The following is a 25100-nucleotide window of genomic DNA, read 5'->3' as shown; positions in this document are numbered from 1 at the left end:
ACATTTGATGACTTGACTAATAATTGACGATGGTCAACCACGAAATAATGATCATTAATTAATGAATAAAATTGTTGTCTTCCCTATGCTAAAATCAACATCAATCATCATGGGATCGCTCACACAGTGAACTTTTCTTTACAGACCAAGCTACGTTGGGTCTAATGAAAACACCCAGATGTTCTCTGCCAGATGTCTCTGAGACTGAAGTGACGGCGGGACGCAGAAAACGAAGCCTGACTCCTCCCAACAAATGGAAAAAGAGGCATTTGTCCTGGAGGTAGGAAGCAATTTGATGAAATAAGCGGCTGGAGCAACAGTTCTGCACCTGCTGTTCGAGCTGTTCCGTATTCTGTCTAGCAGCTCTTAGTAGGACCGGCGCTGTAGCAATCTGAGGGAGGATTGTCAGAGTAACGATGACGATGCTATGGTGGAAATGTGGCTATAGAGCTTTGCTTCTCAATTGTTTTCAGTCATGCCCCCCCCTACAGAGGACAGAAATTTGACTCAAACCACCGTTTGAGGTGTTGTTGCCACCAGCATTCTACGTGCAATCAAAATGTTATTGTCATGTTGTTGTGTTGTTGCATCGTTGTTTAGGAATTTTGACTAAATATACGGCATATGGCTAAATTTGTGTCAAATGGAAAGTTATGCTTAAATTGTATCTTTTCACAAAACATAGTTTTTCTCCCTTTATTTTGTTGAGAACTGATATTTTCCTGAAACGTACCTACGTATGGTCTAGAGCTGATTACAAAAGAACAAAAATCTTAAAATTCATATTCTGAGGGAGATTATTGTACATAGCATATTACATTGTGGGAAGGGACCACTGCATTTCCACCACTGGATCTCCGGATGTTATGTCATACCCAACTTTTGGTCGAACTATGACTACGAGTTAGGAATTCCCAATGAGTTTTTGTTTGTGATGTCACCGGAATGGTGGTTTGTGGCTGACATCATTAGTGGAGCAGTATACAGTAAAGTCTCGTTATATCGATATTCTCGGGAGTCGGAAAAAATACCGATATAACCGGACTATCCATATATCCGATCCTGCGCCGAACTGCATTAAAAGTGGGCGGATCTTTGATATGGCATGTAATTTTCTCCTTGAGTTCATGGATTGCGTATCTAGCATGCTTTTGTACTACAATACATTTTGTACTACAGTAAATAAAAATAAACTTACGCTGTAGTGATTACCGGTTACCGGGACATAATTCACCCCGGAACTATCGATAGGGAAGGTGTTGCCACCCGGAGGGGTAGGCGCGAGGGACGGGTGTTTTCCGCTGTGTGTGCTGCACTCTGGTGGTGGAAGTGTGAAAAATAAAGTTGACTGGAAGCAGCCGTTCGCCGTGTTCTTTTTTGGTATTGAAATCCTTAAGCAAAGATTGATTTAAGCTGCTTTTGTATCGATATAAGCAGACCAAATTGGCTGGCGGGAGATGAAAAGGGCATCGTAGTAACCGGATTATCATAATAACCGGGTATCGTACTAACGGAGCTAATTATATCATAAAAGACTAGAAATTTGCCGGGAAATGAAAATAGTATCGTAATAAGTAGTAATTCGTTATAACCGATATCGATATAACGAGACTTTACTGTATATGCGTACATCCGCGACACAACAGCAACAACAGTGAGTGGAATCGATTGCTGATGGTTAAACTGATGGTTGATTAATTGTGTCTTGAAGCAAATGATTCAACATGGGGTGCACTACTTGGCGTGGCTTGGCTCGTTTTTCCATTTTTGAAGCTGAGTATGGGTGTTATTTTTAGGGTGAAAGACCCAGGTTGAGAAGAAAATGTAAAATAGACCCCAGGAAATCCGAGCACTTTCATGTTCTGAGAGAGGAGGCAAACTTTGAAAAGCCCTGCTCTAAATAAGAGCATCATGACTATGGGAAGTGGAAGTACATCCACAGAGACCTCTTCTATGGCATTTCTACACCTGGCAGCATTATTATGCTCGGAACAACACCGCTATTGAAAAAGCAACATTCGATCAAGGAAATTGAGTCTATCCCGGGTAAAAGCTGTGCATGACACATCTATTGTGAAATTACAGTACTTCACCTCTGCAAAAACCTGGTGTACCGTACGTTTCCCTAATGGCCGGGTGCTTTTCATCTGAGACTTGGTGAGCTGAATGAGAGGAAACACAGACAGACGGCGAGAAAGCTAATCTTCCCCCGTTGCATTTGCACGTCAACACCGCAAATTCTATTTCATTATCAGCCTCTGCAGAGCTTAATGATGGCCTGTTGGTTTGAATCGGATGTGTGGGTTCAGACAGACGTCTGGAACATGCAGGACAGTGGGTCAGCCCACCCACCCGCACCTGCACCACGATACCAGGCACAAAACTAACGTCTGTCTCTTTTAGTTCTGCATTTATCTTCTTAGTGTGCAAAGAACATTAGTTCTTTAGATGTACCTGAAGTCCATTGTGATATTGTTGACTATTGACTATGTTTACATCATTAATACCTATTTAAGCCGGCAAGCGAATACAGCGTATTTAAACGAAGTGAGACCTGATTGAAAGTCAAAAGTGGTTGCTAATGAGGGAAGGGTAACCACAGTCATAAGTCAGCAGCGGGGGTCCGTCATAGTGCTAATTATAGTCATAGCTCACAGCTGTTAGTGACTGTCAAGAACCGCCACAGCTGTATCCGAAGGGGCTGCGATGTCGTCCGTGTCACCGTGTGACTGTTTCAGCTCATCTCGTGAAACTGCTTGCGCTAATGACCACGCACACCATAGCATGGCCACATCATTTTCTTTTTCCTTTCAATCCTCTGCAGTATTTAAATACATATTATGGTGCATTAACGTGTTCGTTATCTGGCACTGGTGTCATTTCTCCTGCACACCAAGAGAGGATTCTTCTCTTTTAGAGGTCACCGCATCCTCCAGACATGCAATTTCATCTAAGTTGGGATAATTGGGAACAATAATATCAACCTCTGCCTGAGTCGCTAAATTGCATATTGCTTTAACGATATCAGCTGTCGGCAGCACTGCCTGCTATCACCTTGCTGGCACATTCCTTTTTCTTTAAGGGGAGCATAAACCACGCATTTATTTACTGTAATATTTATTTTTGTATTGGTCAAGTGGTTAGCGCGCCGACCTCACTGCTAGGAAACCAAGGTTCGATTCCACCCTTTGCCATCTCTGCGTGGGTTTTCTCCGGGTACTCCAATTTCCTCCCACATTCCAAAAACATGCTAAGTTAATTAGCGAAATTAAATTGTCCATAGGTATGAATGTGAGTGTGAATGGTTGTTTGTCTATATGTGCCCTGTGATTGGCTGGCGACTAGTCCAGGGTGTACCCCGCCTCTCGCCCCAAGACAACTGGGATAGGCTCCAGCACCTCCGCAACCCTCTTGAGGATAAGCGGCAGAAAATTAATGAATGAATGAATGATGATGTTGACATCTCAGCACCCACTATTTGAGAAGCAGTGCATTCAATTTCATTCAAACTAATTAGAGCTCTCCATCTTAATGAATGTTTTCACTTGGTGCTGAAACTGTTTCCTGCATATACTCTATATCAGAAATAACTTTTTACTACAAAGCTTAAATTCTGCCCTATTGGCTGGCAACCAGTCCAGGGTGTACCCCGCCTCTCGCCCGAAGACAGCTGGGATAGGCTCCAGCACCCCTCGTGAGGAAAAAGCGGTAGAAAATGAATGAATGAATGAAATTCTGCCCTTCATATTGGTCTTCATAGTCATAATAGGTGTATCCCGATGACGTTCATTGTTAGCTAGCTCATATTAACTTGTTTTCTTGTGTTATAATGCACAGAAAAGGGAAAGAAATATATGTTCATGTTTCACATAAGGATTGGGAATGATGGGCAAAATTCCACCAAAAAGTGCGGTTGCCATTTAAGCATATATTATGCTACCACGCACCATTTCCTTGCATCTTAGTTAAGATTCTTAAGCATTTGCAAAATTCTGTGCGTCCATTTTTATGTTTATATTTTAGTCCTGCCTCGTTTGCTTTTGTTCTACGTTTCTCCACAATATTCCTTTAATACGTATGCATACATGTTCTCCGAACTTGACAAGGGAGTAAAAATTTTTGTTGATGTTGAATCAAAACTTGCTTATTTTTTGCAGTGTTCGATGACAAAAGGGAAAAAAATAACTATTACTAATAATAGTAACAACTTTTTTATTAACAGCGGCATGTTGGACACCACATGATTATTACAATACATTCATTCATTCATTTTGCACCGCTTATCCTCACAAGGGGTGCTGGAACCTATCCCATCTGTCTTGTGGCGAGAGGCGGGGTACACCCTGGACTGGTGGCCAGCCAATCACATTTGTTTAGTTTTATAGACAAACAACCATTCACACTCACATTCATACCTATGGACAATTTGGAGTGGCCAATTAACCTAGCATGTTTTTGGAATGTGGGAGGAAACCGGAGTACCCGGAGAAAACCCACATGCACAGGGAGAACATGCAAACTCCAAACAGAGATGGCCGAGGGTGGATTTGAACTCGGGTCTCCTAGCTGTGAGGCCTGGGAGCTAACCACTCGACCATCGTGCAGCCCATAGTTATTGCATTAACTGTGATTAACCATAATAAACGAGGGATATATTTGTATGTATATGTTTAGTATTGGTTATATTAAAAAATATCCCCTTGAGACCCTATGAAACCAAAGTTTATCCAAGTATGACGGTTTGTTTTTGGTGACATTATTGAATTCATTTGTATTTTACACAAAACAACACATCGTTGACTAATGTTCTTTTACTCAAAGCTACCAAGTAACATTCATCTGCCAGCTGCTCTCAACGGGTGACATCCTGACAACTCGCCTGGCGGAACCCCACACACACACACACACACACACACACACTATAGTGCCTTATTCAAATCTTATATCACAGTGTAAGTTGGTGACTTTAATAGTCACAATGGTCGAGGAAACAGGAAAGAGTGAAATGCCAAAAAAAAGCGGCGAGTAAAAATGTGAAGATGCTCACAAGACCTTTTAATTTTGAGCCCTTCATCCTCAGCCTGAATGACAAGACTTGTGTGCGAGTGTGTCAAATGAATGTGCTGAGTCTTTGCTAATACACAGCGTGGGGTTGTGTCTCCTGTCAGCAAAATAGCTTAGAATGCACGAGTGGGTCCATGAGTGTCAAGAGTGGGAGACGCTTCATTTCAATGAGGAGGCTAATTAGTGCGTGTCTACATAGTGTAGCGCCGCACAGGAGGTCAGTGTTGTGTGTTTACGTGTGCGTGGGATGTCATTTGCATGTACTGAGCATCACCGCGTCTCTGTGGAGCTGCGCAGCCACAGGACCTGGAAGCATGCTGGGAAGCTGTAGGCCATGGGCAGCAGGTCATTTGTGGCGTTTTCCTCTCATGCTTCTCCCTGTGAGCTTGCCACCCTGCGGTAGTCGCCGCTCTTCAATTGAAACGCCTGAAATAGAAAGTTCTATTAGATGGCGCCAATGTGTGTGCGAACTATCGATGCGCATCAATGCTCGCTCCCTTACCCCGGTGGACAAATGGAGGTGGAAATTGTGCGAAGGAATTAACGAGGTTGAGAAAATTAAATCAGGCGTTCATCACTTGCCGCTCTGTCCAACTCGTTTTAAGGTGCACACAAAAATGGTGTAGACCTGCTCAACGCACATCACATTCACTCAGGTCGAAGGTTTTTGATGTATTTACATACAAGTCAACTTTTCACAGTCGATTCGTTTCATCCATGTAATGATTAATTGTAGCCAAATATAGTGGAATTTATGGTTCATTGGACTCCATTCATTTTTATGTATGCTGGAGCCTACCCCAGCTGACTTCGGGGAAGAGGCGGGGTACACCCTGGACTGGTTATTCCATAAATGAAATTTTTCTATGGAGCATTCATTCATTTTCTACCGCTTTTTCCTCGCAAGGGTGCTGGAGCCTATCCCAGCTGACTTCGGGCAAGAGACAGGGTACACCCTGGACTGGTTATTCCATAAATGAAATATTTCTATGGAGCATTACAGCTGTCTAAATATTATTAGGGCCCTATAGTCACTTATTTTGGTCCCATGGCAGGTTGTTTAGCAATGGCTGTCAATGACAAATACACAGACAGTATTCCCGTATGGAGCTTTGTTTGGGCACTTGATTTTGCAGAATGACACAGTACAGGGAAAGCGGACGAGTTTTCTCCGTGGAATACTCAGACTCTGCAATTTTACCTAAAAAATTTGAGCAAAAAGTTTCGATGAAAACCAAGGTTTGACGGTAAAGCCAAAGGAAAATGAAAACTCACTGAGCTGAAGTCATGGATGATGTTTTGTTTGGCTTCATGTATCCCACGTGACCTTGCGTCTTCCTCCTGTCTTGTCTCAAGAGTGCGGACCTTCCCGAAGGATTCGGCCTTACTGGGCAGGGACACGGTTCGAGCCCTCATGTATTACGCCCTGAAGGTGTGGAGTGACATCGCACCGCTGAACTTCCACGAGGTGGCAGGAAGCAACGCCGACATTCAGATCGACTTCACCAAAGCCGACCACAATGATGGATATCCCTTTGACGGGCCCGGGGGTGCTGTGGCCCATGCTTTTTTTCCGGGAGAGAGGTTCACCGCTGGGGATACGCACTTTGACGACGACGAGGCTTGGACCTTCAGATCACCAGGTAAGAGAGAGGAAGAGTCTTTCACATTTCAACCGTCATCTACAGGGATCTCGTAAAGCAGGGGTCTCAAACATGCGTAGTTTGAGGCCCCCGCCTTGATATGAAAGTTTAATGTTAGTGCGGCCCGCGCAAGTTTGATATGGATGCTGTATGGTATCATGTACCCAGAAAAAATGATTACGTTTGATTCATGTTCATGTTAAAGGTTAAATAACTGTTAATAGTTATCCTCCCTATTAGTGTGGAAGTGGTAAGTTTTTGGCTATTTAAGTTTAAAGGAAATAACTTGAAGGCTACCGTTTAGGTCGCTAGCTCTCTAGTTTGCGAGTTAGCATGTGTCTCCCTGCAGTTGCGCAATATGTTGTAAATAAAAAAGTATAAATGTGACTATAGTCGTGTTTTGTCATGTCTACAGGGCTCTAATAATGCTTTGTTCATTTTAATCTGAAAAAAATCATTTGTCTACCCACCAACTATATGTGGTTTCTTAACTTTTTATTATTTGCTGTTTTATTATTATTATTATATTTATTTATTATTGATTGATTGATTTTCTTTATTCTTGATTTGTTTATTTATTTTTCATCTTATTTTGGGCAGAAAAATAAAAATGAAGATATTAGAGAACAGTGGAATGTTTTATCAGAGCTTTTATTGTAGAAAATCGGAACCAAAGCACTGAAAAAGTTTGTATATTTTTCTGTTTTTAATAAATGCGTTTTTTTGTTGTTGTTTTTTTGAAAACCAGATGTGGAAGCTCCAGTGGCCCCCAAGTAAATTGAGTTTGAGACCCCTGTCGTAAAGGCTCCGACAGTTGATTGTCGTTGTTATTCCAGAATGTATGTTATTTTAAGAAGCAGATTATGTTGGCTCATTCCAGTGTTAACAAATTCAGTCGGCGTGTTTCTGGTCTAAGTGCTTATCTTCATTGATCAAGCCAACTTGTTTTCATCCAAGCTTACCCGTGAGAGATGTGCCGGTTTGAAGTGAGGACACGATGCTAAGCTTCTGTAAATGGAAGCCAGTCTGCGTATTTGTGGTCAGATCTGGGAAAACACAGCATTCTGTTCGGATGTTTGGAGTTGGGAATGTTTGCTCTTCACGATGTCAAAATCTCACTGCACACAATACGTCTTCTTTTGGAATCTCCTCTTTGCTCCACTCCTTTTTCCAGTGCAGTGACAGAATTAAAAGGGCTTTGCTGTAGGTCTCGGATAAACTGAAAACAAATGTCTGTATTATAATGTTCCTCATCTCAGCATCTGTGGCTCAAAGGAAGAAGAAAAATAAAAGTCAGTGCGAGACCGGTGCCCACTCATTCAAATGAGTCGATGGAGTGATCTTGTAGGCGGCGGATGTGTCTTTACCATCAGACAGTTTATAGCTTCGGCATTAATTCCCATTTTATCGTACTCCGTGTCTTTAGTGTCACTTTCATCTGAATGACTGAACTTTTATGTGACCTCGTCTACTCGCCAGTCGCTTCTTTCTGAATGACGTATGGACAGGAGAGAGATAGCAAACACCGGTAATTTGGATTAACAGTCCAAAACTAATGTTGAGTTGGTGTATTTGGATATATACTAGATATGTTCCGCTCCTACCTAGACTCAGTGTTCCTAGCATCACGTGTCAGCGGCGGTTCAAGCAGAAACTAGTAATTTTACAGTTGATCAAACTTACTTAAGATTTGTCAGATCATCATAAGAATTCTTTTTAGCTTCTATTGTGGAAATGCACTACTTTCTGTGTCGGCACTCTAAGCACCATGGGAAGTGTAGTTCTTTTAGCCATAAATTAGCAGGCTCCAAAATGTGTCTTATAGATGGGAAATGACAGTATATACCATTTAAGCGCATATCATGCTACCGCGCACCATTTCCTTGCATCTTAGTTAAGATTCTCAAACATTTGCAAAATTCTGTGCGTCCGTTTTTATGTTGCAGGGATTTTAGTCCCGTCCCGTTTGCTTTTGTTCTATGTTTCTCCACAATATTCCTTTAATAAGTATGTATAGAGGGCGGCACGGTGGTCGAGTGGCCATCTCTGTGTGGAGTTTGCATGTTCTCCCCGTGCACGCGTGGGTTTTCTCCGGGTACTCCGGTTTCCTCCCACATTCCAAAAACATGCTAGGTTAATTAGCGACTCCAAATTGTCCATAGGTATGAATGTGAGTGTGAATGGTTGTTTGTCTATATGTGCCCTGTGATTGGCTGGCCACCAGTCCAGGGTGTACCACACCTCTTGCCCGAAGACAGCTGGGATAGGCTCCAGCACCCCCAGGACCCTCGCTAGGAAAAGCGGTAGAAAATGAATGAATGAATGAATGAAGTATGTATAGATGTTCTCCGAATTTGCTGACTCGAAACTTGACAAGGGAGTCAAAATTTTTTGTTACTTGCTTATATTTTGCAGTGTTCGATGCCAAGAGGGAAAACAAAATAACTACACAAAACAACTATAGTAACAACTATTTTCTTAACAACAACTGTGATGATTGGACTCCAAATGATTATTACAATACATTCATTCATTCATTATGTACCACTTATCCTCACGAGGGGTCAAACAACCATTCACACTCACAGTCGTACCTATGGACAATTTGGAGTCGCCAATTAACCTAGCATGTTTTTGGAATGTGGGAGGAAACCGGAGTACACGAAGAAAACCCACGCATGCACATGCAAACTTCACACCCTCACAGGGGTGGGCAAACTACGGCCCGGGGGCCCTTTTGGTTATTTGATGTGGTCTGCTGTTTACAAAGTGCTCCTGAATAAAAGGGACACAACACACATACTTTTACAGATACAGTACTTCCAAGTGGACTGATACGTGTCAAAATATATAGTCTGCCCCCCCCCCCATAAATTTTGTTAAAGCAATGCGGCCCGCGAGTCAAAACATTTGTCCACCCCTAGTATATACTGTACATAATTTAGCATGCGCTGCCTTTAAGTGTTAAAGAATACCGGGAATGCTTTCTAATATGTGTCTGTAAGTTATGTGCAACTCCAATGATATCATACCTGAGAAATGTGGTATTTTAGACCGCGGTGTTGTTTAATTAGGACACTAACTACAGGACGCTAACAACATCTAGCTTGGAGATCATAGCCATGATCTTGGCTCAATACACATGTATGATTTTCAGTCTATTTAATAGAAAGTTTTGGTGTTAAAATCCAGCCGTGCGTTCAGGTGTTATGTCATGTATAAAAGCATCTTCTCCGAGAACAGTCTGACATTTATTCAACAATAATTTTTTATTGTGTCCATTTACTTCCAAGAATGGACTTATTTCAGCCTCTGTAGCTTTAGTTTGTCTGAAGCCTCTATGTTTGGCCGTCAAATAGAAGACAGAAGCTAGTGTATATGCGAGAAGGTTATTTAAGGAATGTGTGACTATTGTTGTCACCAACATGGCTGAGAGAATCCAATTTTGTAGTTGGAAAGTTCAGTCTCCATCCCAGATGCGTCTGTGTCAAGGCTCCATCCATTTATTCCTGTGAAGGGTTGCAAAGTGCAAGAATGATTGCAACTTGTGCGCCGTGGATGCTCTTAAAAAGTGCCCATTGCCGAGAGATGAGTTTGTCATGATGCCTTTTACATTATTTCTTACTCCCTCCTTTTTCCCTCCAGCAAAACCTTACAATCTCTTACACCTGCTTCTTCTCACATTATCTCTGTGTCGTCTGAACAGAGGAGTGGATGAATCATGCTCAATTTCAGTTCATAACAAAGCCAAACATCTTTTTGGAGGCTTTATTTGAGGTGCTAATGAACCCAGCCATTCATTTTTGTCCACATGTCCTATTCAGGGTTCAAGCTGGAGACGACCCTGACACATTTCAAGCGTACTGATGCCACACTGTGGCTTATTTTGCTCTTATTTTTTGATTGTGCAAGGTGGTGATTTTCATTAATAACTGGCAGAAGGAGTGATTGTGTTAATTATATGACTGGTTGAGTGGGAATTGAGCCCACAATCCCTTGGACTACCACATAAGGAGAGGTTTACCCTTTTGGAAATCCTGTTTCTATATGTGGTATTATTATTGGAGACTTTTAGACATGATATAACACCCCTATATTCATATATACGTTTGTATTACCCAATATAGTTGACATAATAATAGAAATAAGATGTCTTCAAAGTAAATAAGAAATGACATAGACTCTCATGTTAGCATTGACAGCATAGGAGCTAGGGTCTGGGTGAGACTGGGCCGCATCAGGTTTTCCAAAAAAAAAAAAAAATGCATTTATTAAAAACAGAAAAATGAATAAACTTTGCTTTGGTTCCGATTTTCTACAAGAAAAGCTCTGATAAAACATTCCACTGTTCTCAAATATCTTCATTTTTATTTTTTTGCACAAAATAAAATGAAAAATAAATAAACAAATCAAGAATAAAGAAAATCAGTCAATAAATAAATATAATAATAATAATAATAAAACAGCAAATAATAAAAACTTAAGAAACCACATATAGTTGGTGGGTAGACAAATGATTTTTTTCAGATTAAAATGAACAAAGCATTATTAGAGCCCTGTAGACATGACAAAACACAACTATAGTCACATTTATACTCTTTTTACTTACAACATATTGCGCAACTGCAGGGTCTTGAGACACATGCTAACTCGCAAACTAGAGAGCTAGCGACCTAAACGGTAGCCTTCAAGTTATTTCCTTTAAACTAAATAGCCAAAAACTTACCACTTCCACACGGATAGGGAGGATAACTATTAACAGTTATTTAACCTTTAACATGAACATGAATCAAACGTAATAATTTTTTCTGGGTACATGATACCATACAGCATCCATATCAAACTTGCGTGGGCCGCACTAACATTAAACTTTCATATCAAGGCGGGGGCCTCAAACTAGTGTCCTGTGGTCCGCATTTGGTTTGAGACCCCTGGCATAGTTGGTGGCTATTGTCGCTCAATCCTGACCCCTGGTGGCCAGTGTAGTAGAATACAACTACTAATTAATCATTTTCAAAACCTTTTAAACAAACTGCATAGATGCATTGATGTTGAAAAATCTTGGTAATTTTGGGACACTATAACAGAAATGCAATAAAGTGTGTACCAAACTAAAACAAAAGTTTGTTTGTGGCCCCTCAATAAATGAGTTGTTTTCCTTGGAAACTATCGAGTGAAATGTCTTTCTGGCGAAAAATCAACCTTGACATTTCTGAAATGTCCTTCCGTAGCTTTCTCTGTCATGGCTATAAGCCATATGTTACAGGGCCGCCCTCGGTGTGGCCCCATTACATCTCTCACCAGTCTGCATTAGTGGCAGGACAAGCGGTGCGTCGCTGGATGTTTGCAAGTAGCAATGGGGTGGGGCATCGGCAACAGCTGCACAAATGCGGGTTAAGGTAATGAGCGCAATGAAGTGAAGAGGAAAGGGGTCCGACTCGTCCAGATGACTGTATTCATTATTTGTCACAACACGTTCCCCGCGGCCTCCTGGAAATGTGTTAGAGCACAGACTCGTACAAGTCGAATGAGACATGCTTCAAAAATCAACTTAGTCCAAGTGTTACAGCTCAAGTGGCAGGATTTGGATGTTAATCTTCACAAAGAACTTGCATCATGACAAGATTACTCATTTTTCAAAACACTCCAACTGAGCCCGTGTGATGCAACTATTTAGTGAGAGTCATTGTTTTGCTAGTACATTAAAGTGACCTCCAGCGTACTTACGTACTTACTATGTGTGGGTCTGAAAGGGTTCTATGACTCATCAAACTTTGCAAGTCATTCCTGCTTTCAAGCCAAACCCCTGCAGTGATGAACCCCCTCAAGGGTGAAATTTACTTCCGAGTGCATCAGACCTTTTAATCCAAAAAAGCAAACGCATACCTTTATGTTTGACTGCTGGATGCTTGGGGAGAAAACCACCAGGAAATCTCCCTTTTACCCAGCGTCGACACGGCCTTGGGGGGTTCCTCAGGAAGCATCATAGCCTGTGTAGAGGCTCAGCCCTCAACCTGGGACCCCCACTGTCCAATGGTCATTAAGTCGTGACTTTATTTTTACTTTACATTTATTGAAGTCAAACCAAGCAAATGTATAGACTTTGATCAGTAGTACAGTAAAGTCTTGTTATATCGATATCGGTTAAAACGAATTACTACTTATTACGATACTATTTTCATTTCCCGGCAAATTTCTAGTCTTTTATGATATAATTAGCTCCGTTAGTACGATACCCGGTTATTATGATAATCCGGTTACTACGATGCCCTTTTCATCTCCCGCCAGCCAATTTGGTCTGCTTATATCGATACAAAAGCAGCTTAAATCAATCTTTGCTTAAGGATTTCAATACCAAAAAAGAACACGGCGAACGGCTGCTTCCAGTCAACTTTATTTTTCACACTTCCACCACCAGAGTGCAGCACACACAGCGGAAAACACCCGTCCCTCGCGCCTACCCCTCCGGGTGGCAACACCTTCCCTATTCACCCCTAGTTCCGGGGTGAATTATGTCCCGGTAACCGGTAATCACTACAGCGTAAGTTTATTTTTATTTACTGTAGTACAAAATGTATTGTAGTACAAAAGCATGCTAGATACGCAATCCATGAACTCAAGGAGAAAATTACATGCCATATCAAAGATCCGCCCACTTTTAATGCAGTTCGGCACAGGATCGGATATATGGATAGTCCGGTTATATCGATATTTTTTCCGACTCCCGAGAATATCGATATAACGAGACTTTACTGTATATTATTGGATGTAGCGGTAGCAGTAGTCATTTGTAGTTGAGACTGAATCAACAGCGCCCGTGCCGGTTGCAACCGAGTATTAACACTCCATTTTGTCTCAATTGCAATGAATCAACAATTAATTGAACTCAATAAACCAAATGTCATTGATTTCCAACTGTTTATTACTGTAACGGCTATTAAGCTCAGCCTTGGCGTCGGATTCATCAATGTCCAACTTTCATACTAGACGCACTGATGCCTTCAGGAACTTCTTAGGTCATATGAATGTTAGCGCTACAGCTCTGTAGTCATCTGTTGAGAAACGGACCTTATCGGATCAAATCCAAAGCTGAGTAATTGCCTTGGCTAATTCCCTTCCACATCCTCCCATTGCATTGTTCTCAGCGGGACATTAAATCTCGGTCCGCTAAGGCCATCTCCTAATGTGTGTGATGATGCTGAATAGTGGAATATTAAGCAGCACATTAACTGGACCCGTTGGCCCTCGCTGTGTCTTGACGTCCATTAAGAGTAGCGAGAAGGGTAATCAAATAAGTGGAGGTCCAAGGAGTGGTCTTTTTCCTCTGATAGGCACCCAATGGCTTACATTAATTATCACCCTTTTAGAAGATCTTATGCTGACAACTAATTAGCTCCCGTGTAACAAAAGCTTCATTATGCAGGTGAATTGTTCCACTGTACTGTGTCTGCATATACTATTATATTAAAAAATAGGAATTTATGGAAATTTTGCAAAGTTTGTGACGTTTTGCTTCAAATTTCGCAGCTTCAATGTATCATTTTTATTTTGTTCAAAAATACAGTATATTAATTCATAAATCATGCTAAATAGTTATGGTTTAATATGACCAATTGTTAGTCCAAACATATTCATATTTTGCCTAAAATAATCTCTTTCAAACATAACAACTACTAAATGAACAAAAATACAAACATAAGGCATCCTGAAGATGCATTCAAAGACCTTGTGATGATATGTTGCATTCTACGCTGGTCACTAGGTGTCACGTTAGATAAAGTGACACGTTATCTATCACGTTAACGTTCGGTGAAACACGCAAGCAACAGTTCGATCGCTTTTTTTTTTGCAGGTTTTAATCACAGTTGTCCTTCCGACCATGAAAAATGTTCAATGTTCAATTCAATGTTATATTATTATTTTATATTTTTGTAATTAGACCATAGAAACCTGTTTATGACCAGCTAACCAGCTAGCCTCAAATTTATTTCTTCTTATTCAGCCAAAAACTTACCACTTCCACACAGAATGGGAGGAGAAATTTTTTTTTCCACTTTATCATGTCGGACATGTCATAGCTGACTTCATGCAGTGTTAGGGTAACGTTATGTAAGGTAATGTCTCATCAATACCGCCTTGTGACCACAGATTTTGTAGGATTACGCCAGTTTTTATGCCACTTGGTATTTGGGAACTGGTCAGAAAAGGTGTATACATTAAAAGAATGAATAAATAATGTATATGTTTAGGGGAAAAAAAATTTATTAATGAAAAGATACTGTATTCTTGACCTAAATAAAGTTTGGAGGTTCCCCCCCCCTCCCCCCAACATCACACGGCAAAAGCATTCAAGTCGATATAAAAGCTACTTAATGACTCACTTGTGAATCCGACGGAGCAAAGCCGAGACGGGGAACATAAAAGCATTTTCATCGCCTGTAGAGCTTCACAAAGCTCTTCCGTCTCTATCGCGCTCTGCCTTCATCCGCCCGATTCTCTACACTTCCACTTTGTCCGTGGGCATGATCTCTATTGTTTCAGCCTCGCATGGGTCGTAAACACCACGCTAGCTCTCTCTCAATCCCTCCTTTTGTTCACCTTTCCTCTGTCCGCCGGGTGCTCCTGTAGATTACATGTGCCATTTGTCTTGCTGGGACCTGGTAGGACGACAGTGTGTCCCTAGCGGGTGTCAAGCTAAGGTTAGCCAAATGTAGGCTTCAGCCTCCAGGTGCAAAGGGGCTGTGCATTGGCTTAGCTCCGTATTTTTCAAAAGCCTCAGCCTTTGTATCGAAGCGTAGGGTTGCACATGGAATTTAGGAGGCTTTCTTTGTTCCTCTTTTTTTCTACCAATTGTGGAAGAGCCTGAAGCCTCCCGAGGTGTCTTCCTGCTCTCTGGTTCTAACTGGCAACCCTGAGACTTGGCCGGGATTACCAAAGTCATCTCCCTGTAGCACCAACAACAGTGCGGGAATCCTCTTGATTTAGCCTGTCACGGCTTTTAATTTGTTCTGTAAGCACGGATCTAACATCTGGAATAGATTGTTAAACAGGTCGTTCTCGGGTACAAGTACAGTAAAGTCTCGTTATATCAATATTCTCGGGAGTCGGAAAAAATACCGATATAACCGGACTATCCATATATCCGATCCTGCGCCGAACTGCATTAAAAGTGGGCGGATCTTTGATATGGCATGTAATTTTCTCCTTGAGTTCATGGATTGCGTATCTAGCATGCTTTTGTACTACAATAAATTTTGTACTACAGTAAATAAAAATAAACTTACGCTGTAGTGATTACCGGTTACCGGTATTGATATTGAAATCCTTAAGCAAAGATTGATTTAAGCTGCTTTTGTATCGATATAAGCAGACCAAATTGGCTGGCGGGAGATGAAAAGGGCATCGTAGTAACCGGATTATCATAATAACCGAGTATTGTACTAACGGAACTAATTATATCATAAAAGACTAGAAATTTGCCGGGAAATGAAAATAGTATCGTAATAAGTAGTAATTCGTTTTAACCGATATCGATATAACGAGACTTTACTGTAATACGTCGCAGAAAAGCCCCGTCCCCAACTGACAGGAAGGTTCGGTCAATCAACCGAGAATCATCAACATTGTCAACAATTATAACGATTTTCTTTAATCTGCAGCATCATAAGTGGCTATTTATGTAGCTACTGCCGACACACCAACAGACCCATCCAAGGTTACCAATTTAAATGTGTAGTCAGCACATTTGCCACAGATAAAACCCAAACGTGGGTCAATGGAACTAATCCCTGTCTTCTCTGTCTTCCTCAGACTCCCACGGGATGGACCTGTTTGCCGTGGCCGTCCATGAGTTTGGTCACGCCATCGGCCTGGTCCACACCTCAGCCATGGAGTCCATCATGAGACCGTACTACCAGGGTCCTGTAGGAGACCCTCTGAAGTATGACTTACCTTATGAAGACAAGGTCCGAGTCTGGCAGCTCTATGGTAAGAATCCCTTTTCTTCGCTATTGACACTTTTCCAAAACCAGGTACTGTTTGATGTTGAAAGGATGCGGTGTCGATACCAAATCGTAAACCCCTGCAGGTGTCTTATATGTCCGGTAGATTCGTCCACAAATTGTAATGTTCTAGAATCAAAATGGCTACTAAACGTGCATGCTTACAGTGCTTTGCTTCGTACAGTCTAAATCAATGATTATTATCAATGATATTGCCCAACCCTCAATTCTCGATACTGATATCAACCGATACCGATATGTGTAACATGACGTATGTTCTTTGGTGGAATGAACACGGGTGCTGGAGCCTATCCCAGCAGTCTTTGGGTGAGAGGCGGGGTACACCCTGGACTGGTGGCCAGCCAATCACAGGGCACATATAGACAAACAACCATTCACACTCACATTCATACCTATGGACAATTTGGAGTGGCCAATTAACCTAGCATGTTTTGCTAGGATTTTGCTAGCATTCAATGTGGGAGGAAACCGAAACATGCAAACTCCACACAGAGATGGCCGAGGGTGGAATTGAGCTCGGGTCTCCTAGCTGTGAGGCTAACCACTCGTGCAGCCCATGTAGGTGTTTTATACAGCATTTTTTTAACAGCCATTTTCATGATCTGGAAAAAAAAATCAGATGCCGATATCAACCGATTTGCATTTTTATGCTGATATCAGGTTGATATCATGCAGCTGTTCCAAACTGTCCCTTTATATAAGATAAATGTAAGTAGAAAGAATTCCGGTTGATGGGTCCCACAGTCAAACCAGTTGCGAACCACTGGTCTAAATGGTCTATCATCTGGTATTGATGAGCTCCATGCGACCTGATTGAAACGCACGGGCCGTTACGTGACCTCATGGTACACGGAGAGAACAGATGGTGGCAATTAGGCGATGCAAGAAGCAGCAGCAGAGGACATTAGTGACACTACAAACAAACAAAGTGAGCATTATTATCCCGCATTAGATCACATTATCTTGTGCGGGCGTCCCGAGTGTTTTGGCTGGGGGCGGATCTATTCATTCTATTTGACCTTTCCCCTCATGGCAGGTGTTCGTGACTCTGTGTCCCACACGAACCACCCAGGCACCCCGCAAACATCTGAACCTCCCATCCTGTTGGACATTCCACAAAACAAATCCATCCTGCAGTAAGTAAACATATTTTTCATGGATTCCAAAGAAATGCTGACACATCCAATTAGGAGAATGCTTTTTCATGTACTTTATACTTACACAGATTACTGTAAATTGCTTTAAATTGCATGCAAGGTTACAGAACCGTAACGGTGTACACAAAAGAGATGAATCCAGTCATTTACAAACATTGTACTCTTAATGTTTTTCTCATAAGGCAGCAAAGTTAGACTTGGTTATGGGGCGTACTTTTCTGTACTTTGGAATGTATAATGCTTTTCTTCTAATTTGCTGTAATGTTTTCCCGTTCATGCTGAGAAACAGGCGTAATGAAGCCATGCAGGAATACTCAAAACGGCCTGCATAACCAGTGTTTTGCGGCTTAATATGAAATAATGATATGAGGTGCCGTATCAGCGTGGCGCATCGGTAAGAGTGCGCTCGGGAGCCAGCCCAGCTAATTAAGTGGTTCCCCGAAGCAACTGCAGCTCCTGTCAGCTTGTATCTTCTTCCATTATCAAGGATAATTAGACTTAAGTTTGTCCATTTATGAATCATGTGCGTGTGTGAGCCTTAACGTAAAAGGAGGGCGCCCCCCCCTGGGTCCGACCGCAGGCAAAAATATTTATAAAGCTTAGCAGGAAGCATGTCTGAGGAAAATGATCCTTTGGCTGAGGGTATAGTGCAGGGGTGGGCAAACTTTTTGACTCGCGGGCCGCATTGATATGACAAAATTTACGGGGGGGGGGGCAGACTATATATTTTACACGTAACAGTCCACCTGGTATTATTGTATCTGTAAAATTGTCATGCAATCTGCTATTAATATTTATTATTTTATATTTATATTTAAATATTTAAAAAATAATAAAATATTAAAATAATTACAATAAAATTAAAATAATAATTATTATATTATTATTATGTAAAATATGCAAATATAACAATATTATATATAATTAATATAATAATTAGCATTAATATAATAATTATAATAATCATAATAGTTCTAATAATAATCAAATAATAATAATAATAATAATAATAATAATAATAATAATAATAATAATAATAATAATAATAATAATAATAATAATAATAATAATAATAATAACTATTATTATTATTTCCCTTTTTTCAGGAACACTTTGTAAACAACAGACCATGTCAAAAAAAGAAATTGATAAAACCATCAAAAGGTTGGCTCAGGCCATGATGCCAGGTTGTATGTTGAGTTTAAATGAAATACTTTGGAAAGATTGGGCGGGCCGTATTCAAACACTTGGCGGGCCGGATGTGGCCCCCGGGCCGTAGTTTGCCCACCCCTGGTATAGTGTCACACTATTATCAGGAGCTTTTTAAAGCGTCGTATGACTGTAAAATGGAACAAAAATGGGGGAAAAGAACCCGTACTGCCTCGGTACACCAGAGGGAGGCTGACGTCATTGCAGCGCAGCAATGGATGTGCTGCTGAGACACAATGCAGCAATTAGTAGTCGTTCTGAAGTAATATTGTCGTGTATAGCGCTTTTCCACCTCCAAGGCACATACCTAGATCCACGTTTAGGAAGTCCGGATCGCTTTGGCGTCAGTAGAACTCAACCTGTGTGTTAACAGAGACCTGAACGGAGATCTGTGTCGGTGTATACTAGACCCTCCTGTACTCGGCCGTGGGTGTTCAATGGAGTCATCGTTATCATACCGTCCACGTCTATGCTTTAAATCGCTCATAAATGAAGAAAATGAATTTGCCCTCGTCAACTCTTGTGTGTCGTCCGATCCCCTGACTTCATCCACAGGTCGGGCATCGACACCAATAAATGTGGATGTGGTGAGACGAGTACGCTGCACAAACAAGTGTGCTGTTTAAACATTAAAACCATAATGTCCACTTTTAGCTCTAGTTTCTCTTTCTCAGGCTTGCACGAGACGCTCCAGACAGATGCAGCAGCTACTTTGATGCAGTGGCCCAGATACGAGGAGAGGCCTTTTTTTTCAAAGGTAAAGCCAAGCACCAACGCGAGAATGACGGAAGCAAAATCCACGTGGGGGTTGGTGGGTGGAATTTTTTTTTTTTTTTTTGTGGAAAGAATGAATAGAATGAGCCGAAAAGTTGTGAGAGGAAGGGTAAATGATGAAAAAAGGGGGGGGGGGCTGAGAGAGGGTTTGCTGGAGACGCCCGACTGAGCCAGCTGAGCCCCGCTGAGAGTCGGCGCTTCCGAAATTGCATCAGACTTTCATGCGCGCCGTCTGAAGGAGGCGGCCTCCCGCTGACAACAGCAAGAGGAAAAAGCCTTTTGTACCTTCGCTATCAAAGCTGTTTACTTGAACTGACATTAATAATAACCTGTCTAATCTCGATTAGAAAGTCACTGTTTCTTTTTCAACCTTCTCATACGATCAGAGAGGTTTTTATTCCTACTTGTTCGCTGCAAACGATTGCTTTTGAACACACGGTACCTTACGCTCCTTCTGTCTTTGACCTCAAAGGGAAGTACTTTTGGCGTCTCACTCGAGAGAAGCACCTGGTGTCGCTGCGTCCCGCTCAGATCCACTGGTTCTGGAGGGGCCTGCCCGCCAACCTGGACAGCTTGGACGCCGTGTACGAGAGACCCGGAGACCACAAAATAGTCTTTTTTAAAGGTACGCTTCCTCAAGCACGGCTGTCCAACGTGCACCAGGATTTTTATCACCAGGATATGCTGGACGGAAAAATAAACAAGAAATATAAATAAATAATCAGCATTTTTTGAATATTTTTTATTCAAAAAATATATTATATATAATATATTTTATATTATATATTTTATATAATATATTTTTTTATATCTTTGCACACCTTAACCTACACTGGAGGGGTTTCAGCAAAATAATACAATAATGTTTACAATTTTTTTAAGCCCTTTTATATGTTTAATAATGAATTAAAATATATATTTTTAAATGCAATAAATAAAATAATAAATCTAACATGCAATATATATTTAATAATACATAAAAAAGAATGTAAAATAAATAAAATAAAAAAAATTCAAATAATTGTAATATTACATAACAATAATATTAAAAATAACAATAATTATCATCGCAATGTATTTAACAGCATAACCTTAACATATCATAAAAAATACCAAATATTAATAATTATAATTAAAAATAAAATAAAAATTATATAATGTAATAAAATAATACAAAATACAAATAAGTAATGGGTAAATAATATATAATAAATGAAATAAAAAGTATACATAATATAATAAAAACTAAATAACAATAATGTTCACACAAAAAATCCCAGAATTATTAATTATTATTAATAATTAATTAATATTAATAATAATTAATTAATTAATTATTAGTTTATGTATATTAGTGTGTATACGTAGTAATATTTTGCCCTACATTGGAGTGATTTTACACATAAAGAAATGCTAAAACACAATAAATACAATAAAAAAATACATTAAAATGTCATACAAACTATAGAATAAAAAAATCAAGAAAAGTGACTAATATCACATCCTTAAATGCTTCTCTACTGTATGTAAAATGTATCTACTTTGTCAGCTTGATGATGAAATATGGCTTGGTTGATTTTGGTAAAAGATGAATAATTGCCATCCTTACGCTTCTGTTCAAAGATCGAATCTCATTTTGAAGTTCTAATTAATCACGTTATCGCTGCCAGATAGGACGACAAGATGGCTGGATGGATTGCTGCTGACATCTTAAAGATGAGACGATAAATCCAAGTAAACACATGAGGAACATGCCATGAAGGTGTGTGCCAGCATACCTGATGGACGTACAAACTGGTGTTGCTGGGATGAAAACAAAGCCACCCATGCTCTATTGTATCAAAGAGTTAGTCATTTTCTACTGCAGCCTCTCTCCACAAATTGTGTTTCCGACCTCCCTTTAATAAGATATCATAGGAGCGCTTGGGATTAACTGAGTGGGAGTTGCATGAAGAAAGGTCAGGACATTGATTTTTCTCTCCAACACGCGTCTGCTCGGCCTTTCAGGTCTCAAGTACTGGCTGTTTAAAGACAACATCATGGAGGAGGGCTACCCCCGCCCCATCAGCGACTTCGGCCTGCCTTTGGAGGGAGTGGACGCGGCGTTCGTGTGGCCGCACAACGAGAAAACCTACTTCTTCAAAGACGGCCGCTACTGGCGCTACGACGACCACCTGAGACGCATGGATCTGGGCTACCCGAAGGACAGCACGCTGTGGAAGGGGCTGCCGCCGCAACTGGATGACGCCATCCGGTGGTCTGACGGTGAGTCACTGGTCTCATATTTGAATGGATATAGATAAAAACACGTGCACGTCCGCCTCCTGTGTGTGTTATGCACATTGTCCGTGTTGCGTATGAATCCAGCTGTGTCTGCAACATAAGGCGTGCTGTGTGGAGTCGAGTACTGAGGAGGGAAAACGTAAACACTTTGAAAGCCGGCTCACTGATTCATGAAATGAGGCCCTTGATGATACGTGTGTTCTCGTCTTGTTCTCTTAATGAGACCGCAGCGTTCTGTGCAAGTACTGAAATACAAATTACTGCAGGACTAATCCTAATTCTGGGATTTCCGAGCTCCCTCTAGTGGTCAGAGTACTCAAGTTGTCCGCTCTCCGCTCCTGTGCAGGTTCGTCCTACTTCTTCAAGGGGAAGGAGTACTGGCGTGTGCCCAGCAGCGACATGGAGGCGGAGGAGGGCTACCCCCGCCTCATCGCCAAAGACTGGCTGCTGTGCACCGAAATGCAGTCGGACTCTCCGGGCGCGGAGCCCAAAGACACCAGAATCAACGTGCGCCAACACCCGGACCACGCCGAGAACGGCTACGAGGTGTGCTCGTGCACGTCGGACACGGCGTCGCCTCTCGGCGCCCGGCCCTCCCCGTCCGCCTTGTGGCTGCTGCCGCCTCTCTGGACGCTGTGGCTCGCCCTCTGCTCTCAACCGCTATGATGCCAAAAGCCAGCGCACGCCGTTAGCGAGCACTCAGCAGAAACAGGACGGTTGATTTTGGAATTATTTATTTCACCATCCTTCTGGCAGCTGGAGCTGTTTTGTTTACAGAATCAGCAACATAAATATTCTTATTTTGCATCCAGGAAGTAGCAAACATGGGGCCTCAAAATCAAACGTACGATACCCAAACATAACGTCTTTACTGTTTTGCAAGAATGTATCATGTGTGTTTGGGTATGACAGCAAGAACATGAAAACACGGATGTTTTTTTTTGTCACTGTCCACTGCAAATGGCCAAAAAAAAAAACACCTAAAAAGACGATTCTTAATGTCCAAAGTGCGGCCTGGGGGCCATTTGCGGCCTCTTTTTTTTCCCCATTGGCCCACAGCACATAATAAATATATAATTTAACAATAACAAAATTAGAATAATCATCCGGATTTTTACAACAACAAAATCGAAATAGTTGAGTTAAAAAAAAGCGACAAAACAGCAAAAAAATGTTTTATAAGAACGTAGAATAATATTATTTATTTTAACGTTTATTTTAAGCATGAATTTGAAATTATGAGGAAGAAAAAAAATTATGTTATGAGTCAGAATGTTATGGGAATAAAATCATAATAACCAGAAGAATATTTACAAGAGGAAAGTTGTTAAACATCGTTTTTAATGTGACAAAAAAACAGCAGAAATTAAAAAATTGACGGGAACAATTTATTAGAGAAAAAAGTCATGAATTTGTGAGAATGAAGTCGTACATTTTCGTGAATTAAAACAAAAAAAAGGAAAATATCTAATAAACACCCACGGCAAGCTGAAACTCAACTCTGAACCGTCACTTCCTGTCCGCCTGCCACTCTGCTCCCCTAGGGAACACATACTGTCAGATTTATGTCTATTTATAGTATAAAGGTGACTATAGGGGTGTCATTTCCTGTCTAGAGGGCTCTAACAATGTTAAAAATCGTATTTAGAAGCTCGTAAGCAGGTTTTCTGTGCGCTAACGACACAAATCCCAAATCTCGTACCAATTAACCGCAATAAACGAGCGATTACTGTCACCTTTCACACAGACAGTGTCCCGCCTTTGTTACGGTTCTGTGGAAAATTGCCAAGTTGGCTTTCCTCGCCGTTCTGTTTGTGTTTCCTGGTTTTGTCAGCAACAAGAGATGCTTGGTTCCAAGGTTTAGTACGACCGTTTGAGCTGAAGCCACAGACCTCCACCGTCTAAACTTGTACAAGCTGATCGCTGCCAGGAGAACATCTGACTTCCACTTTTGGAGCCAAAGTTGCCAACTTTCAAAGTGATGGTTTCCTCGCACACACACACAAAAAAAAGAAAATCCCTTAACTGCTCCCTCGAGGAGACAAGCGGCCGCTCTCGTTTTTTGCCTTTTGCAACACTTTATCAATTTCCCATCTGCTTCAGCGGCGTGGGCCGCTCCCGCTGCAGCTTCTTTGAGATTGTGTTGATCATGTCGTTGAGGCCTGATTGAGTCGTTTGCTGGAAATTTTCTATTTCTCTGTAAGACCCGCCATGTTGGACTGGAGGGGTTCTGCACTTACTGCAAAATTTAGTGTATATTTTAAGTTGGATTTTGTATTGTAAAATATTTTTATAGAAAAAAAATTGAAATGTATATGATGGACTGATCTCTATTGAGGTGTTGTTGTCTTCTTTTCTTGCTCTTCATCTTGTCCGTCAGCTCGCAAATACACACTTGCACACATGCACACACACACAACAAAGTATTTAATATGCTAGTCAGTGTCAAACCCCGCCTTTTTTGAAATTATTTTGTTATTAATAATGTTTACCGAGAAGGCTTTGGCTCTCCATTGAGGAGGTAAGCGAAGCAATGCTCCTTTTTGCCACTTGGTGGCAGTGTTGGCGAGAGGACGCGGATAGGAACTTTGCTTTAGGACCGTCGTAGAAAACATTTGTTATTTTTGTGTGGTAGCTTTACATATGTACGACCAATAATTGCAAAGATTTATAATTTGTAGGCAAAATACATGTAGTTATGAGCCACACACGTTTAGAATGTAAGCCCAAGTTAAAACACACGCTTTGTGTTTTGTTTTTCTCCTGAGGTCGTCTCATAATAACGGCAGTGATTAAATTCATCATATTTACAGGTGGGTGGCGAAACGAATAAGGTAAGATTTTTGAGCATCAAAGGAAACAGGGAAAAGCTGTCAGGGCTTTAAACAACACAACAGTAGAGACAAAAGCCTGCTGTGACGTCTACATTTTGTGTGCTTTATCGCCCT

General features: G+C 41.1%; 1 protein-coding gene across 1 annotated transcript in view; it reads left to right on the top strand.

The window, feature by feature from the left end:
- The window catches only part of LOC131109421 (matrix metalloproteinase-17-like), a 48076-nt gene extending 24543 nt beyond the window's left edge, over positions 1 to 23533 (top strand). Inside the window, exons 3-10 of the mRNA XM_058061387.2 lie at positions 145 to 280; positions 6421 to 6707; positions 16518 to 16694; positions 17766 to 17865; positions 19770 to 19852; positions 20342 to 20494; positions 21877 to 22134; positions 22499 to 23533. Coding sequence (XP_057917370.2) covers positions 145 to 280; positions 6421 to 6707; positions 16518 to 16694; positions 17766 to 17865; positions 19770 to 19852; positions 20342 to 20494; positions 21877 to 22134; positions 22499 to 22818 — 1514 coding nt within the window. The 3' untranslated portion in view covers positions 22819 to 23533. The remainder of the gene's footprint in view (positions 1 to 144; positions 281 to 6420; positions 6708 to 16517; positions 16695 to 17765; positions 17866 to 19769; positions 19853 to 20341; positions 20495 to 21876; positions 22135 to 22498) is intronic.
- The last annotated feature ends 1567 nt before the right edge of the window (positions 23534 to 25100 follow it).

Source organism: Doryrhamphus excisus, linkage group LG10, assembly GCF_037039965.1.
Source record: "Doryrhamphus excisus strain RoL-2023G ecotype Guam linkage group LG10, RoL_Dexc_Guam_v1.1, whole genome shotgun sequence".
NCBI classification, from domain to species: domain Eukaryota; kingdom Metazoa; phylum Chordata; class Actinopteri; order Syngnathiformes; family Syngnathidae; genus Doryrhamphus; species Doryrhamphus excisus.
This window is presented reverse-complemented; position numbering and strand designations above follow the sequence as displayed.